Source organism: Pleurodeles waltl, chromosome 4_1 (assembly GCF_031143425.1).
Source record: "Pleurodeles waltl isolate 20211129_DDA chromosome 4_1, aPleWal1.hap1.20221129, whole genome shotgun sequence".
In the NCBI taxonomy this organism is placed as follows: Eukaryota; Metazoa; Chordata; class Amphibia; order Caudata; family Salamandridae; genus Pleurodeles; species Pleurodeles waltl.
In genome coordinates, this window is record NC_090442.1 from 111,703,739 (window position 1) to 111,722,488 (window position 18,750).

Genomic DNA, 18,750 nt, shown 5'->3' on the forward strand with positions numbered 1-18,750 from the left:
CACTATAGAGGATGATTTCACCAAGCTGGACACAGCCTGATCTTCCATCTGCTGATTTTGTGATTCGGAGACACTGGCTATGGCGGAAGCAGGTAGGCCGCATATTCAGACTGCACTGGCTAAACGTGGACTCAATCAACAGTCAGTATCAGCTGGATGAGTCCCAGGCTGCGCTGTGGGCAGGAGGAGGAGTGTGCTGATGAAGGATGGGACTGGATGACATACTGCATCACTGACAGTTTTCCAAAGTAGACATGCGTTTAGAAGCAATGGAGAGGCTATCATGGAACAGCAAAACCATGAGATAGTGTGCATAATACTTTTCCATGCTAAGTGCCCTGAATGGCCATCTTAGAATGGTACTGTGGACACTATATTGCTGTTTTACCATTCTAATATGGCTATTGTTTTACTTATAAACATGTGGCTATCTTGGAATACTACACTTAAAATGGACTATGGATAACAGCATCAGTTTAGAAGCTGTGGTCATGCAGTATAGAAAAGAGCAGCTCAGCAGCACAGGGAGCTGCCCGGTGCTCTTAAAAGCTGTTCCAGTACCAGCACAAGTACCATGGGAGAGCAGGAGATGAGGATGAAGAGAGGGACACTTGCCTACAGATGGAGATGAAATGCAGCAAAATGCTATAGCTCAAATGCCAAACAACAAATTGTAGTCTTGTGAGCGGATACAAAATGCCTACACGCCAATCGCTAAAGGGAGCTAGCCCAGTATCCCTCTCGACGCATGTGGGGCCAGGCAGGTCTCAACATGAGAGGAGTGATGTATGCTTGGACAAGAGTCAGCACGTTAGGCATGCGTGATGGGGAGCACCAGCTTTATGTGGAAGCGGGCAGCCAATGCAGCTTGAACCCCCCCTTTCTTGTCTTGCAGCACTGTCGCCCTTGACCACAGCATTCGGGAAGGTTCTGCACATCTGTTCTGCCCAGTGCTTGGATCTGCAACATTTCGCCTGACATAGCACTACGGTAGTTGCAATTCCTAAAGCAGGAAAACAGTTCCTGCTTATCAACCAACCAATAACATATTCTTTCTAGTACACCAACAGAAAACGTCTACATTATCTACTTTTCAATCAGAAATTTCAGTATGGATTTAGAATTTTTCCAAAGGATGGATTTGTTAACCATTATAGTTCTGAGTAACCACTGGCACTTAAAACACATTTCAAGAAACTGTGTTAAACAATATCAACAGTTGTTGCACAGGTATATATTCTCTCACAGTATCATGCGAAGCGAATGCTTTTTCAGATTAATACCTATAGCAGGACAATGTGTGTCCTGCTTAATTATTGTTAGAGTAATCAATGTTGATGCACAGAGATACAGTTATATACACAAAGTCGCATCACCCTTATTAAATTCCACCGTCATGAACTCTCCGTCAACCCCGGCAGGTAAGTACGTGGTCAGGTAAGCTCTGAGACCTACGCCTGAGGTTACTGACTGACAGGTCACAGGTGGGGTAACATTTAGCCAGCAAACAAACGCACAAACAGGAAAACTTAGACCAGATCTCACAGATAAGAGCAGCGACACCACAATTGTCCCTGGAGATTGTCCCTAATAAAAACACATGGCCAGAGAGGTGTGTGCATCCCCAAAAGCACCATAAAGTTAGATGCCACATGTAGTTAGGAACACCTAGCCAATCCGATCGCTCAGGCCAGACATTTGGACACGTACTCACTGGCCCACATCGTGTCCACGCACGGTTGAGGCTAACCTGCACTCGTCATCTGGAACTTTTATTTACGACTCTATGACAACTGTTCACAATAGTCTTTTACCAATAAAGGAATGTTTTTATTGCTTTATGGTAGTCACAGAAATATATAAATACCTTCTCTAAACTGAAGTACATTGAGAGACAGTCCTCAGAACATGGTTCTGTTACTGGTCTCCCAGCGATAATGTTTAATTAGACAAATTGTTCCTGTTTTATCAGATGCCTCTTTTTTTTTTTTTTTTTTAAATGATAAATCCACATTCGAGCAACATTATTTTTATGAATAAAGAAAGCAGATTCCCAGTTATCCATCAAAGGGAAAACAGGACTTATTTCTGTCACAATAAATAACTATGACCTTCTGTTAATCTCAGGCAAGCAGCTCTTAATATTCTAAATTTTATTCACAAAATGAGTGACTTGATCACAATTGCCTTAGAGAACACATCAGTCACTGCAAACGGTTTCATATCCTCTTGATCTGGATTTTTTTTTTTTATTATTATTAATAAGTCAGTGTAGGGGCGGTTGTAGCTGCCACCAAGTTATACCTGTATTTTGAGAAAGATATTAGGAAATATTTGTTTTCTTCTCATGCACTACTCGAGCTATCTTTGTTTTGACGCTGCTATAAATATGTACCTGTTCAAGAACTGACTAGGACAGACACTATCTTTTCAAATACGGGTCCAGGTGCCACCACAACCTGCATGAAATGCAACAAACTGGCGTGTAAGGAGGGCAACTTCTCACCTGTGCCAGTACTGTCGCGTCGGCCATGAGGTCTCCCAGCCCCGCTCCTTCATCGCCAGTGCCATCCGCTCCAGGTTTCGTGGATTACGGTTATTGAAATGTGGGCTAACCAGCTCATTTTCATTCGTGTCTGGTTCGCCATCTGGTGAAGGCTGCGTCGCAACCCGGACGGAGAGACAACGGTACTCTGAAAGACCAAAAAGGAATAAGGGACTTTGAAAAGAGGAAAATGGCAGGAGAACAAGAGTAGAGGATCAGATGGTGCGATGGAGAATATAAGTGGAAATACTGAAAGGAAATTGATGCAGAGAGGATTAGGAAGAACACAAGAAAACTGGCTAAATGGACAGAGCGGTGCAGAGGAAATGAAAAGAATAAGGCAAAAAATAAATGCACTCTCCAAAATGCTTTCACGCAAAAAACTTTTTGTTGGCACAAAACTAAATCAAGGAAGATTTTTTGTGGACATTATGAGACTTCCCCATGAGGGATAGTGCAACTAACGCCAGGATCCCATCATGAAGAACAGAAATCCAGCGCCATCAAGTTACTACCTTAACAAACCAAGACTTCATAAACCTCCTCTAGATGACACCAACTGTACATTTCACTCAACTTCCGGGATGTTTCAGCAAAAGGGCGTGACACCCTAATAGTGTATACATAGAAACAAGTCACCACATCAACACGAATCCAGAATGAGGCAAACAGCTACACCCAAAGAAGTACGGGGAAATAATAAACTACACATGCCCGTAACAGACCAACACCTGTAACTCACACATCCTAATCTCACCCTTCCAAAATCCCCACACTCGGAGGAAACCTATTAATGAGCAAACCTACAGTTTTACATCTTCCCTTTCACAACATTGTCCACCCTGCTCATCCAACAGCCCCCTAGGAACTTCTAGTAGATGATCGATACACACCCCCCTCCCCTTCACCCCAAGCCATCGCCATTATGATAAATACACAATAAAAAGCCACTTATCCCTTTTTCGTCTCCTTCTATGTTCTTTCCATTCCAACACCATGAACAAACCTCACCGTGTTACGCCCCCCTAGGAGCTCCTCTGCAAGACCCATATATTTCACGACTATTTGTGCCAAGTCAGAGGTTACAGCTACTTCTCTCATCTCCTTCGACACGTCTGCCAGGTAACCACATATGTAGTATTTCCTAGGGCATCATCTCTTATATTGCCCCACAAGCATATGCTTCTAATAAGGATCCAAAACCTTCTTTCCCAAAATTCCTCTTTCTCAGAAATCCAGCATAATTCTCCGTTATCCCCGTCTCACTTCCTTTCAACACTCTTTGGTAAACAAATCTAAATAGGAGTCTTGATTACTCGAACCTACACCCCTTATTACTGTTTCCATGCCAAATATCACAACGCGTAAAACCTGTCTTCAAGACTTTTCATCATTTAGAAACCAACAATTATGTTTTACTTTTTTTTTCTCGCGCCCATTCGGAGCACTCCCAAACAAACCAGTTCTACCCTTAACCTGCTGACTTCCATTGCATGTCTCCCTTTTCCATTGTGCTATAAAAAGCAATTCTAAGCATTTGTCCAACTCCTCATAACCTCTTATCTCCTATTAATTATCCGACACCCTTTTCCTCTCGTAGCCAAAAACAGATGATGCTCTTTATAACTTGTAAAATCTCTTCTCAATACTTTAGTCTGAGCCGTTCGCTCAGAGCATATTGAAAAGTGAACTAAAAACTGATGCTATGCTGCCACCTTGTGGCAGCTCTGAGCACTGTAACCTCCATCTAAACCCTTTCGACGGGACCTTTTGACTCCGAGTACACATTCTCCGCTACAAAAAATCCTAATTCATAGTATTATTCAGCATATCTATACACTCTTAGCATACACTTTATGGTACTATTAAAACTCTTTATACCAAAAAAGCATTCTAGCAAAAAAAATTTTTTTTAAAGGTTTCAGAACCCTTCCTTCTACATATTCCAAAAAAGGTGTTTGATAGCACCCTAGTATGACTTTTGCGCTATCACAAATACCCCGCTCTCTCTGGTACCCAAGCTGAAACGGTAGCCACCTCTTTCAGTGACGCGCACTGTGTATGTGTACTCATTCACTGCTAGTCTACATATAGTGGCGCATAGAAACTACCCTATTGTGGTCACAGGAAAGGTTGAAAATTCCAAGAAAATATATGATAGAATTTAACAATGGAACAGACATTGCACGCGATCAGTACTAGTACTGACTGTCAAAGATTCAAGATAAAAAATTTTTTTTATTAAAAATAAATAAATAAAAATACAAAAAAGATGGCAGTCAACACAATTATGTAACAATTCAGACATTACATTTCCTGTCACTGAAACAAGGGCTTTGCTAGAAATGGGGTCTCTAGCTGGCAAGGGTATATACCCTTGCCCAAATAGGGACCACAATCCTAGTCAGGGTAAGTCACACACAACCCAAATTATCCTGTGCCCACCATCTGATAGCTGGGCACTGAGCAGACTTAGAAGGCATGTGGAAAGTATTTGTGCGATAAATCATGCAATAACACAGCGAGAACACCACAAAAATACACCACACAGGTTTAGAAAAATATGATAATCATCTGGTTAAATTAAGGTCAAAACGATAAAGACTGAATAAGCACAAATTTAAATATCACTTTTGCAAGATTAAAAAGCGTCTTAAATCTTGGAGATCAACATTTGTCTCTTGTTGGCACACAGTACCATGGCACAGATTTATACTGCTTGCACTGAATTAGTGTCATTTTTTTAACGCTAATTCAGTGCAAACTTAACTCCATAGTTATATTTTGACGCTAGACTAGTCTAACGTCAAAATATATATAGTCAATTTTTGGATGAGTGAACCAACCTGGCGTCAATGAGATGAAAGGTAGGCGTTCCCATCCAAAAAATGACTAAGGCCCTAGCACCTTATTTATCCTCCCATGCAAAAATGGTGCACGGGAGGGAGGCGGGCCTGAATAATGGCACTAAGCTTGCTTAGTGACATTATTTAACACCTGGGTCAGGGCAGGTGTTAGGGGATCTGTGGGCCCATTTCCATGGTGGAACACCATGGAATAAGTCCACAGGTGCCCGTCCCAGGGACACCCCCAATCCCACCAAAGGATGGGAGACCCCATCCCAGGTAAGTATTTCGTTTTTATATTTAAAGTGCCATTGGTGGCCCTGAAATGGGGCCCCGTACATGGCACTGGGTGCAGTGGCCATGCCCACAGGACCCTTGTCCCCTGTGCTAGCCACTGGGGTGGTGGGGATGACTCCAGTCATTTATAAGACAGGAGTCATATGGTATGGTAGGTTTTGTGCCAAGAAATGACGCTAAGCTGGTTAGTCATCTTTTTTTTTTTACTCTAACCAGCCTAAAGTCATTTTTTGGTGCAAAACCTGCTTCTCCCAAACCGCCACCACCACCCGGCTAAGGTCCTTTTCCTTGACGTTAGCCCACCCTTTGCCCTGGATTGCACTATTCCATTAATAAGATGCCTGGCCAGCATCTTGGTATGGCAATAGCAGACCGTAAACTTTTTCACGCAAATCTGTGTTAGTGCAGTTTTGCGCAAAAAAGTATAAATCTGGGCCCTGGTTTGTGGCAAAAATAACACGCACGGAGACAGCAGAGGAGATGCGTGAAAAAAAGGGCATGTGTCGATTTCCGGTGCGCAGGCTTGGTACCTCACTGCGATGTGGGAGTCTCTGGACACCCACGGACGATGCAGTGAAATCCTGGGTGTGCGGGAAGAAGTCACAGGTGCTGCATCGATCCAGTATAGTGATGCGTTGAATTTTCTGTTGCACAGCATGCGCTGCGTTGGTTTCCCACTCGGAGAATCAACTGCGTTGTTCCAGTTCGGCTGTGCGTCGAATTTCCGGTCGCAAGGCAGGTGCTGCATCGAATCCACACTAAGGAAGTCGGGCTGTGTCATTCCAGTTTGGCTGTGCAGCGATTTTTCAGCTGCAAAAAGGCTGTGCATCGGTTTTCTGCATACAAGGAGTTTCCTTGAAGAGACTAAGTCTTTTTGGCCCGAGACTTCAGAAAAAAGGAGGCACGCTCAATCCAAGCCCTTGGAGAGCACTTCTCAACAAAATCAGAGAGTAGCAGAGCAACAGTAGGGCAGCGGTCTTTAGCAGCAAAGCAGTCCAGATGAGTCCTTTGGGCAGTCAGGCAGGTCCTCTTGACAGGTTGCAGGTTCAGATCCAGAAGTGTCTGAGTTGGTGGAGTCAGAAACCCAGTTTATATACCCAGAAATGCCTTTGAAGTGGGGGGAAGACTTCAAAGACTGGTTTTGAAGTGCACAAGTTCCCCTTTCAGTACAGTTCTGTCTGCCAGGGACCCCGTTTGGCAGTCCATTGGGTGAGGGTAGGCCACTGTCCTTTAAAATGTAAGTGTAAGGCCCCTCCACCCTTCCAGCCCAAGATAACCCATTCAGTATGCAGATGAGTGCAGGTATGACTGAGTATCCTGTGTTGGTTGGTTGTCTGGGTGAAATGCACAAGGAAGCTGTCAACCAGCCAAGACGTAGATTGGGGGGGGACAGGCTGTAAGGCACAGATGGATTTTCAATGCAGAGAAATGCTCACTTTCTAAAAGTGTCATTTCTAAAATAGTAATATAAAATCCAACCTCACCAATAAGCAGGATTTTCTATTACCATTCTGGTCATACTATGACCTGTTTACCCCTTTCTGATCAGGATCTACCACTCAAGCAGTCTATGAGGGTAGCCCTAATGCTATCCTATGAAAGAGACAGGGCTCACATTAGTGGAAAACGAATTTAGGAGTTTTCCCATACCAGGACATATATAACACACCTCTACATGTCCTGCCTTCAACCTACATAGCACCCTGCCCTATGAGTTACCTAGGGCCAACCTTAAGGGTGACATATGTAGGAAAAGAGGGAGTTTAAGGATTGGCAAGTACTTTTAAATGCCAAGTTGAAATAGCAGTGAAACTGCACACACAGGCCTTGCAATGGCAGGTCTGAGACATGGTTAAGGGGCTACTTATGTGGGTGGCACAACCAGTGCTGCGGGCCCACTAGTAGCATTCAATTTACAGGCCCTGGGCACATGTAGTGCACTTTATTAGGGACTTACAAGTAAATTAAATATCCCAATTGAGTATGAACCAATGTTACCATGTTTTTAGGGAGAGAGCACATGCACTTTAGCACTGGTAAAGTGTCCAGAACCCTAAAGCCATCAAGAATGAGGTCACAAAAAAAAAAAAAAAAAGGAGGGAGGCAAAAAGTCTGGGGGTGACCCTGCAGAGAGGCCATTTCCAACAGGCTTCATCTAAGCCTCCTGCAAGTTTTAAGATAAATCATGACTACTGCCCAAAATATGGATGTTAAAAGAAATTTGCAGAACCCCGTACGAGGTAAATCGAGGGCTGAGGGAGCAAAAGAACTATATTAAAAAAAAAAATTAAAAAAAAGTTAAAATACACCTTTGGAAAAAAAAGAATTTCAAAAGGAGGGAAAGCTTGGGTGAACAGTAGAAATAATCTTGCTGAACGATACAAAAACAGTGGTCCATATTAGCACAGAAATTTCCAGACAGATGTGGTGATGTGTGTAAAGTTACAGCATAAAAGTGGAGCAGCTCTGACAATTTTCTGTTATAAATAGCGATGGCTGTTTAAATGCATATTTTTGAGATGACTGAGGAAGGTATGAAAAAAATGGTTTGATCCGGATGTTGCTCAATGCCAGACTGTGGTGGGAAGGAGGGAAGAGAATCTTTTCTCCACTAGCAGCTAACAATAAAACAGGTGCTTTATTACAGCCCATAATTCCCAAGAGAGACAAGACAGTGTCTCATGCAGTTCCACCCAGGCAAGCCCAGTGCCAGCAAGCATTACTGTACACATCAGCTTTCTGAGGTTCGGTGGATGAGGGAGCTGCTGAGGGGCTTTGTATGGATCTTGAACACCTGAACCTGGTCCCTCCTACTAGAGAATTACTCTGCTTCTTCCGCTGAACAGTCTCTCTGTATGCAGTGCCGGGTAGACTCAATTCTTTCTCTCAGCAGGCCGGCATGTTTTTAGGCACGTGTCCCCTCACCTCCTGGAGGCTGACTGTCAAACTGGCACCAGTTCTGTTCAGATGACAGTACGGTACAGGACACTCCCTTTCTTCATCATGAAGGACGTGGAACTGGGACAAAGCAAATGGTTCTGGTCTCTCTTTTATACAATTTCTCTTGACAGGGGAGCTGGGTCCACCATCTTGACATTCAAAACCAGTTTGGGGTGGATGTCTATCAAGAGACCATCACAGGCTGCTCCTGAAATAACACCTTCATGTAAAGTGATGCTTTACAGTAGATAGTACTGGTTCATTTTCATACTGTAGCACCCACAACATGGGCACAATGAAGTGCGAGTTTTCTGCACCTGTATGGCATCAGCATCTCCAAAGCAATAATTATGGATAGACAAAAGGGCAGTCCTAACCTAGAAGTCAGCTCACTTTCCAAAACATAACCTACAGTCACACCCCTCATCCCTACTGTCAACCAGATGTCAGTGCTCAGAAAGAAATAAACACAAACCCCTCACGGAATTTCAGACAGTAGGCTCATCTCCAGCTACAGAAATGCAGACAGTACACTTCCACTGGCTGGGAAAGCTGTCCTCATGCCCCATCTTGAGCCACACAAAACCAGGTGCAACCAAAATTGATCCCAATGGCTTCAATACTTAGAAGCACTCAGAGTCCTGCTGCGTGCACACTACAAACGTACTAAACATACTCAAAGGATGACAGTGCAACGTCCTGGGCATCCACATACTTTACAGAACTTTACACTAGAGGGGACTTTTGGCTACACTCTTAATAAGACAGACAAAAGGTCTGGGCACACTATCAATCTCAAAACATGGTATGTTGCCCCCACTCATTCATGTGCCATTTACAAGAAAGGCCATGAGGGCACACTTGGTGTGCCAATCCAGGTCCCGGACAGGTCTGGGACCTCACATAGTTAAGGAGAGGCCTAGGACTCTGTGCCCATACTTACATTCGATTAACACTAAACTCGAAATAGAAGTCAGGACATCAGATATACACACAGTCAGTCAGGCACTTAGGGCAGGTGAATATGCCAGTTCACCACACAAGAGATGTTCCCACCCAATAGATCCCCTGACTTGTCACCACATAACACAGCTAGAGTTTAAACTTCTTGCAGAGCAAGGGAGTTGTCCATGGCCTGATAATGATGTAACAATAAAATTAAGTTAGCAAGCATAATACAGTCATTGATTTATAGGGCTGAATGATTGCCAAAACAGATGAAGAACTTCTCACAATCCATTGCAAAGCCCTGCCCCCACTCAATCTGTGCAGGCGTGCGTTAGCACTTAGGGAAGTTGGATTGGCATAGTAAGCCCATGACATTTGTAACCCCCAGACTGTGTTTTTTTAAGTGACACCTTCGGAGAGCCCTGGCTCATTAGCATATAGTAGTTTGCATGTTCAAAATTGGTAAATGGCTATTAATATCACAAAGCTGATGACTAGTGGAGGTAGGTGTCAATGCTTACATGCGCCATCTTAACAAGTTGCCTTTTATTTTTAAACAAAGATTTTAGGATATGCCGGTTTAAATAGGGAAGTAGGTTAGTAACATAACATATGTATTCAGGAGGGTTGCAGGTGTTTTAAGAAAGTTCCAAGACCAGTATGTTGGAAAACAGGGTTATTTTCTGAAAAATCTACTAGTGATCAGGGGTCACTCAAAGCTGAAATGGCACACATAATGTAGGAAAGTACCATCTTGCCTGGCATGTTACCCCCATATTTCACTGTATATATGTTGTTTTAGTCTATGTGTCACTGGGACCCTGCCAGGCAGGGCCCCAGTGCTCATAAGTGTGCCCTTTAAGTGTTCCCTGTGTGATGCCTAACTGTCTCACTGAGACTCTGCTAACCAGAACCTCAGTGGTTATGCTCTCTGCTTTCCAAATTGTCACTAACAGGCTAGTGACCAATTCACATTGGAATACTGGAACACCCTTATAATTCCCTAGTATATGGAACTGAGGTACCCAGGGTATTGGGGTTCCAGGAGATCCCTATGGGCTGCAGCATTTCTTTTGCCACCCATAGGGAGATCTGACAATTCTTACACAGGCCTGCCAGTGCAGCCTGAGTGAAATAACGTCCACGTTATTTCACAGCCATTTACCACTGCACTTAAGTAACTTATAAGTCACCTATATGTCTAACCTTCACCTGGTGAAGGTTGGGTGCAAAGTTACTTAGTGTGTGGGCACCCTGGCACTAGCCAAGGTGCCCCCACATCGTTCAGGGCAAATTCCCTGGACTTTGTGAGTGCAGTGACACCATTTCACACGTGCACTATACATAGGTCACTACCTATGTATAGCGTCACAATGGTAACTCCAAACATGGCCATGTAACATGTCTAAGATCATGGAATTGTCACCCCAATGCCATTCTGGCATTGGGGAGACAATTCCATGATCCCCCGGGTCTCTAGCACAGAACCCGGGTACTGCCAAACTGCCTTTCCGGGGTCTCCACTGCAGCTGCTGCCAACCCCTCAGACAGGTTTCTGCCCTCCTGGGGTCCAGGCAGCCCTGGTCCAGGAAGGCAGAACAAAGGATTTCCTCTGAGAGAGGGTGTGACACCCTCTCACTTTGGAAATAGGTGTGATGGCTGGGGAGGAGTAGCCTCTGGAAATGCTTTGATGGGCACAGATGCTGCCATCTCTGCATAAGCCAGTCTACACCGGTTTCAGGATCCCCCAGCCCTGCTCTGGCGCAAAACTGGACAAAGGAAAGGGGAGTGACCACTCCCCTGACCTGCACCTCCCAGGGGAGGTGCCCAGAGCTCCTCCAGTGTGCCCCAGACCTCTGCCATCTTGGAAACAGAGGTGTTGCTGGCACACTGGACTGCTCTGAGTGGCCAGTGCCATCAGGTGACGTCAGAGACTCCTTCTGATAGGCTCTTACCTTTCTAACTAGCCTATCCTCCTTCCTAGGTAGCCAAACCTCCTTTTCTGGCTATTTAGGGTCTCTGCTTTGGGGAATTCTTCAGATACTGAATGCAAGAGCTCACCAGAGTTCCTCTGCATCTCCCTCTTCACCTTCTGCCAAAGGATCGACCGCTGACTGCTCAGGACGCCTGCAAAACTGCAACAAAGTAGCAAAGACGACTACTGGAACCTTGTATCGCTTCATCCTGCCGGCTTTCTCGCCTGTTTCCTGGTGGTGCATGCTCTGGGGGTAGCCTGTCTCCTTCTTGCACCAGGAGCTCTGAAGAAATCTCCAGTGGGGCGAAGGAATCTTCCCCCGGCAACCGCAGGCAACAAAAGACTGCATCACAGGTCCTCTGGGTCCCCTCTCAGCATGACAAGCGTGGTCCCTGGAACTCAGCAACTCTGTCCAAGTGATTCCCACAGTCCAGTGACTCTTCAGTCCAAGTTTGGCGGAGGTAAGTCCTTGCTTCCCCACGCTAGACTGCATTGCTGGGAACCGCGTGATTTGCAGCTGCTCCGGCTCCTGCGCACTCTTCTAGGATTTCCCTCGTGCACAGCCAAGCCTGGGTCCCCAACACTCTAACCTGCAGTGCACAACCTTCTGAGTTATCCTCCAGCGTCGTGGGACTCCCTTTTCTGACTTCGGGTGGACTCCGGTTCACTCCTCTTCTAAGTGCCTGTTCCGGTACTTCTGCGGGTGCTGCCTGCTTCTGTGAGGGCTCCCTGACTTGCTGGGCGCCCCCTCTGTCTCCTCATCCAAGTGGCGACATCCTGGTCCCTCCTGGGCCATAGCAGCATCCAAAAACCCTAACCGCAACCCTTGTAGCTAGCAAGGCTTGTTTGCGGTCTTTCTGCGTGGGAACACCTCTGCAAGCTTCTTCACGACGTGGGACATCCATCCTCCAAAGGCGAAGTTCCTAGTCCTCTTCGTTCTTGCAAAACACCAAGCTTCTTCCATCCGGTGGCAGCTCCTTTGCACCCTCAGCTGGCATTGCCCTGGGCATCTGCCAACTCTCGACACTGTCGCGACTCTTGGACTTGGTCCCCTTGTCTTACAGGTACTCAGGTCCGGAAATCCACTGCTGTTGCTTTGCTGGTGTTGGTTTTCCTTGCAGAATCCCCCTGTCACGACTTCTGTGCTCTCTGGGGGTTGTAGGTGCACTTTACACCTACCTTACAGGGTCTTGGGGTGGGCTATTCTTCTAACCCTTACTGTTTTCTTACAGTCCCAGCGACCCTCTACAAGCTCACATAGGTTTGGGGTCCATTCATGGTTCGCATTCCACTTTTGGAGTATATGGTTTGTGATGCCCCTATACCTATGTGCTCCTATTGCAATCTATTGTAACTTTACACTGCTTGCATTACTTCCTTTTGCTATTACTGCAGATTGTTGGTATTGTGTACGTACCAAATTGTGTATATTTGTCATCCTCAAACCTAGGGTACTCACTGAGATACTTTTGGCATATTGTCATAAAAATAAAGTACCTTTATTTTTAGTATATCTGTTGGTACTTTCCTACATCTGTGTATTGTGTTTTCTTATGATATTGTGCATATGACACCAGTGGTATAGTAGGAGCTTTGCATGTCTCCTAGTTCAGCCTAAGCTGCTCTGCTATAGCTACCTTCTATCAGCCTAAGCTGCTAGAAACACCTCTTCTACACTAATAAGGGATAACTGGACCTGGCACAAGGTGTAAGTACCTTTGGTACCCACTACAAGCCAGGCCAGCCTCCTACACATAAGCACTATGAAACCATTGAACAATTGTGAATCACTCAGTCAGAAAACACACTTTAGACTGCCATCTACACTCTGCTTTGAATTCCATGAGATCAGCTGCACAGAAAGCTTTCTTCATGTTACAAAAATGTTATGTGCATTCATTTCAGTTACATCACTGTCCAAAATGAGTTCATTGCACCCTCCGCGGAGACGGAGCAGGGTGACATCTGTCCTCTTTTTTCCATGTTTGACATTTGAATAATCTGTCATTGCAGGTACTCATCAGGTGCAAAACACCAAATGTTCAGGATGTTGAAGCTCACAAATACCTGTCTGACTGGACACCTCAAGCAGGATATCAATCTCTCACTATTTCAGTCCTTTATGAACTGTGAAATAGGCCCATCTGTGGTGAAGAGAGAGTAGCTGCAACATAAGAGTGGTCGTGCAAAATGCAGCTTCAGACACAGGGTCGCCTTTAGAGATGCTTAAAGGGAATGTGCGGTTTGTCACCAAGAATTAGTGAATGATAACCATATCTGAGTCATATGATGGGAATTGTTTGGTGTTTATTTCTTCCATAGGCGTCCTACAAGATGCACATATATATATGTATATATTCAGATCAGGTGACAGTCAAAAAAGAATATGATTTGCCCAAGATCAAATAATTTGATCATGCTGGAGACCCAGGATGCAATGCAGTACTCCTTGCACCAAGAGCTATAACTTTACAGCTATATTACATGTTGGGAATTACACTACGAAACTCTGCACTGCCTAGTAACTCTAACCTGAAATAATGTTCAGTCCAGACTTTTTTTTCCCCCACAAACCTGTTAGAAGCTTTTACATTGATTCTAAATACCCAAACTCTTGGGAAACAATAGGGAGAAACGAATAAGATCAAAGAGTGATTGCCAAAGAGCACACAATTAAGCCAAAGAAGGCGGCCAGAATAAAAAGCATACCTCATAGTTCCACAGTTTCCAATGAGACCACAAGTGGGGGGCAGCAATTCTGATGGAAAGGCTAAGAGACAACATACCCAGGGAAAGGTAATTTAATTATATGCCGTGCACAGATTTGTAGTTGTGTTTACAGCCAGGATATTTATGTAAAGCCAGGACAGGATGTTAAGCGCACTGTTGGTGTCTGCAGACTTGTGAATTACCCACCTTATCAGTGGTTCTGTCAATGCTTTTTCATAGCACTCTAACTGTAGCGTATCTATCTCTAAGCCATATCTCCTCCCTACAATATTTTTATATATTGGAAAAAAGGAAGAAGTAGATTGTTAGACCTTTTCTTTAGGTCCTAGGACAGCAGCAGGTAACTTATCAGTATCCATGGTGGATACTGCTGTTCACCAATAGCGTTTCAGGTCTTAAGACTGTTTCATTCAATGTGTGTGATGAGGTTATTCATTCTCTAAACGTGTGTGCAAATGTGCCAGTGGCAAGCAGATAAGACTTGCTCCTGTAGGGTCTGAACTTAAAAACAGTACGCCACAGTAGTCAGACTCAATAAGCCCAATATCTGTCCTATTGATACCTTTTAAAATGGGCTATTTTAGAGAAAGGGGTTATGGAATTGAACCCGAAAATGTGACCTGTGACTCCTATTTCCTTTGATTCCTTCCCCCTCCCCCCCCAAAAAAAAATACGTCAGTTCACAGAAACCGAGTCCACTCTTGCCAAGTATCTTACATGACAGTTTGCATGCATACACACTTACATAGCCGGCTTTATGCCAGTGTGACCGGTGCAGTTGCATCGGATGCTGAATTTAGATATAATTCATGGGTTTAAAACCACCTGCTACAGACTTCCTTGTGCGTTTACCAATTTTCATGCAGCAATAAAAACGTCAACATAACTGGTGAATAATGTTCCATTTGGAGAGTAATCAGTTTTATCTAGTGGCAGTTTTGACTCATTACAAAGTAGTTCAGAGTGTTCATATACTGCAAAAAATACATACCATGCAGGTCACAATTGTATTTTAAGGGAATAGCTCACTCATTTTATGGGAATACTTTTGTCACAGAGACCCTTTTGTTACAGCAGTTTATAAGTTACATTCAAAGAAAACTGACATTACAGATCTGCATGGAAACGACATAACATAGGTTAAGACGTTATGTTTTCTCCCCATTCTTTCATTATGTATTCCTAATGTTGCTAAAAATAAACAATAATAAGAATACATTCTTAGTAGTAAAGACAAATCCAACCAGCGCTTCAAAACAGACAGGGGACATGGAGAAATGAGGGGCAGTGTTGGAGCGTGGTAGTGAGGGAATCCGTGAAAGAGGTCGTTGGTGAAGGGTGTCCATAACAATTGCTGCACTGGGCACACCAGCGCTAAAGTCGGCTCTGTATACACAAATAAGAGTCCTGCGGCATGATAGTGGAAAGTTGGCCACACGAAGGCACAGATGGTTGAGAAGCAGGATAGATTACATTTTAAGATATTTGTTATTCTGGAATGAAAAGATAACGGCCATGCTCAAAAACAATGCCGTACGTTGAAACAGGGTTTCCTGAGAAAAGGTATTTAGCCCCGACTTAAACTGGACATAAATCGATCTCTAAAACTCATGACCAAATCCGGAGAGTTCCTATGACTCTTATGCACTGACCCACGCAGCTTCTTCTTTCTGTTCCGTTAATTGCGACAAATCCGCCCATCACTGGCACTGACCAACACTAGCCATTGTAAGCTTGTGATAATCCTTCGACCCGCCCAACTGTGCATTGTGGTACGTGTGGTTTACCTTTGTGGCCACTCAAGCAGTGCTTAAAGCTTTCATACTGCACGAACTTTATATACAACTATTAAAACACTTTTGTCCTTTTAAACATTACAATTCCAGATGACAAACTGACTTGAGGCAACATGCCAGCAGCGTCACTTTCTACTACTACCAACGCACTCCCCTCCAGTCAGGGTTGGGCTGGGACAGAAAACAGGCCCGGGGACCAAAATAAAAGTGGCCCCGAATAGTGAAGCAGATAGTTAAGAAAGTGGTCCACATTTGCAAATAGGGCAGTTTAAAAAAGTTACAAATATGCTTTACAGGTATTTTGCAAATGATGCATGCTTTTGAGTTTGCCTCCTGCAATGTTTGTGGTACTATCACACAAATCAGCAACAAAAACCGGACCAACGGATCTACAAAAGATCCACAAACCTCCAAAAAACACAGCCCACACACTGAACTGACAGGCCAGCCATTCGGGGACTGCCCCATAGCCCTCTAATGCCAGTCCGCCCTTGCCTCCAGTACTTCTTACCCGCACCTTTCCCCTGGTTTGTCACACCACATCAAACAAACTTATACAGCCCCTGCAATTAGCACATTTACAAACCCATTCCACCACCACTCTCCTAAATGGCCTACCACCCTTCCCCGTCTGATCGTACTCCCGTGTCCCCACCACAAGACAAGCTAAACGTTCGTTATTACCCCTCGGCGTTGTCAGCAGCCTCTTGGCACCCCGCAGTAAAGCCATTGCGGGCTCCGAGACCGCAGTCTGCCTGACGCTGAGGGCACCGCGTACGGGGCTCTTCCGCCCTGACCTCGCGCAACGGAGGCAGCCATATTGTCAGGCGTCGCGCTTCCGGTGCACTTGCAGCTTTGGCGGCCATCTTTCAGAAGGAAATGCATGAACAGAAACAAGCAGCTGCCAGATACTTGGTAATCAACCCCTCCTTGCAAGCCTCAGTTTTGCTCAAAAGAACGGATTTGCAAACACCAAGAGATTCGTTAAACACGTAATTTCGCAGAAACTGCACTTATTATTTTTTTTTTTTTGCAATACATTGTTATCATGTTTAGTAGGAAATCATGAATCTTCTTTAAGCGCATGACGAGTTTATATTTTTCCACTTTTTGAGTTTGTTCTCGTTAATGGTTCAACCTTACTATGTCGTTATCTTAGTGCTGTTGCTCAAGCACGACTGTATCCCGATCCAAAAGTGCAGCTGTGCCCCTCCCCCTTAACCATGTTTAAACAGGGCATGTGTAAAGCAGCATAGGTGTGGAAAAGGGGAGGAACTGGGTGACCGTGAAAGACTGCTGAGAAAAGTGAAGAGGAGGAGATCCCGAGTGATTCACACACTCTGACAATTAATATCCTTTTCACTTACCTTAGTAATGTTTCATTTACAGTCCAATATGTTTAGACTTGAAAACGTTTCAAATCTGATCATTTGCACTAAAATCATTGTTGTTGCTCATTTAGATGATAGTGCTAACAAGCACTGACAATGCCAAAAGGTCTGGTTTCTATCTGGTGTTCATTGTTATGTGATATGTGTGGATGAAACATCAGTCTTACAGAGATGACCCAGTTGCAGGATGTTGCAACGACGCTGAGTCCGTAATATTTCAGATGATCTTTAATGTATGATTGCTCTGTTCAACAGTGATGCTCATATTACCAGCCAGCCGCAACTGTCACTGGCAGAGAACACACATAAAATCCATTACTAAGGTAACAGAATTTAAATTAGATTACAACCCCCCCCCCCCCCCCCTTGCAATTTAGAACACAGAAGAAACAAAATTACAACAAGTAAGCTATAAGTAAGAAAAGCACAAAAAACAACTTATGCTTAAAACACAAAAAATAACAACAGGATGAATACACTGCATTGATGAACAAGCAATGCTTAACTCACTGTACATAATAGGATAAATATTTAGGAGGTTTCCTCAATCTGGTGATTCTACCAGAAAACCTTCTAACAATAGAAGCTGCACTTGTAGAATGTAATCTTTCATGGTCACTGTTTTCTGAACACAGATTATTAACCTGTATATCTCTTATATAATTTACTAACTCATCATTGCTCCCAAACAAATCCTCATCTATCCTCATATATCCATTGCAAACATTCTTATTAAGTGAACTCCTGTCAATACCTTCCTTACCATATTTGGCAACTCTCCTCAAATTCCAGCATTCACCACTTCTCAACACAACATGCCCTCTATGAACTTCCTTAACTTGAAACGGAACCCCTAAATCTTCCCAAACCTCTCTTGATGCGCCCATCCTTAACCTTTACTAAATCACCTGGATGAATTCTCCCATTAAAAGGCTGAGTATTTTTGTTGGTACCCTCTTTGTCACACCTTCCTTCTAACAGGCTTTGCATCCAAGAAGGATTCAATTTAGTAGTAGGTGTTGTACCTCTCATCTTCATAAAGGGTACTTCATTTGTGCTTGAATTCACAGCAGTACGATATGCCCTCACTAAATCATATATCAAATTCTCTTCATCCATACCATTAGTGAATGCGAGTTGTAGGCACCCTTACTCATACGATTAGCATGTTCTACAATGCCATTTGTTTGTGGATTATACAACGCGGTGCATGAGTGTTTGATGCCACATGATAGTAAAAACTCATGCATCTCATTTGAGGTCAATTGTGTACCATTATCTG

The 18,750-nt window shown here is 44.0% G+C and overlaps 1 protein-coding gene across 1 annotated transcript in view; it reads right to left on the bottom strand.

Moving 5' to 3' along the window:
* The window catches only part of MRPL18 (mitochondrial ribosomal protein L18), a 35,217-nt gene extending 18,333 nt beyond the window's left edge, over nucleotides 1-16,884 (bottom strand). Inside the window, exons 1-2 of the mRNA XM_069227859.1 lie at nucleotides 16,762-16,884; nucleotides 2,507-2,693 (exon numbers count right to left, since the gene is read on the bottom strand). Of these exons, the coding sequence (XP_069083960.1) occupies nucleotides 2,507-2,693; nucleotides 16,762-16,807 (233 nt within the window). The 5' untranslated portion in view covers nucleotides 16,808-16,884. The remainder of the gene's footprint in view (nucleotides 1-2,506; nucleotides 2,694-16,761) is intronic.
* Nucleotides 16,885-18,750: the final 1,866 nt, after the last annotated feature.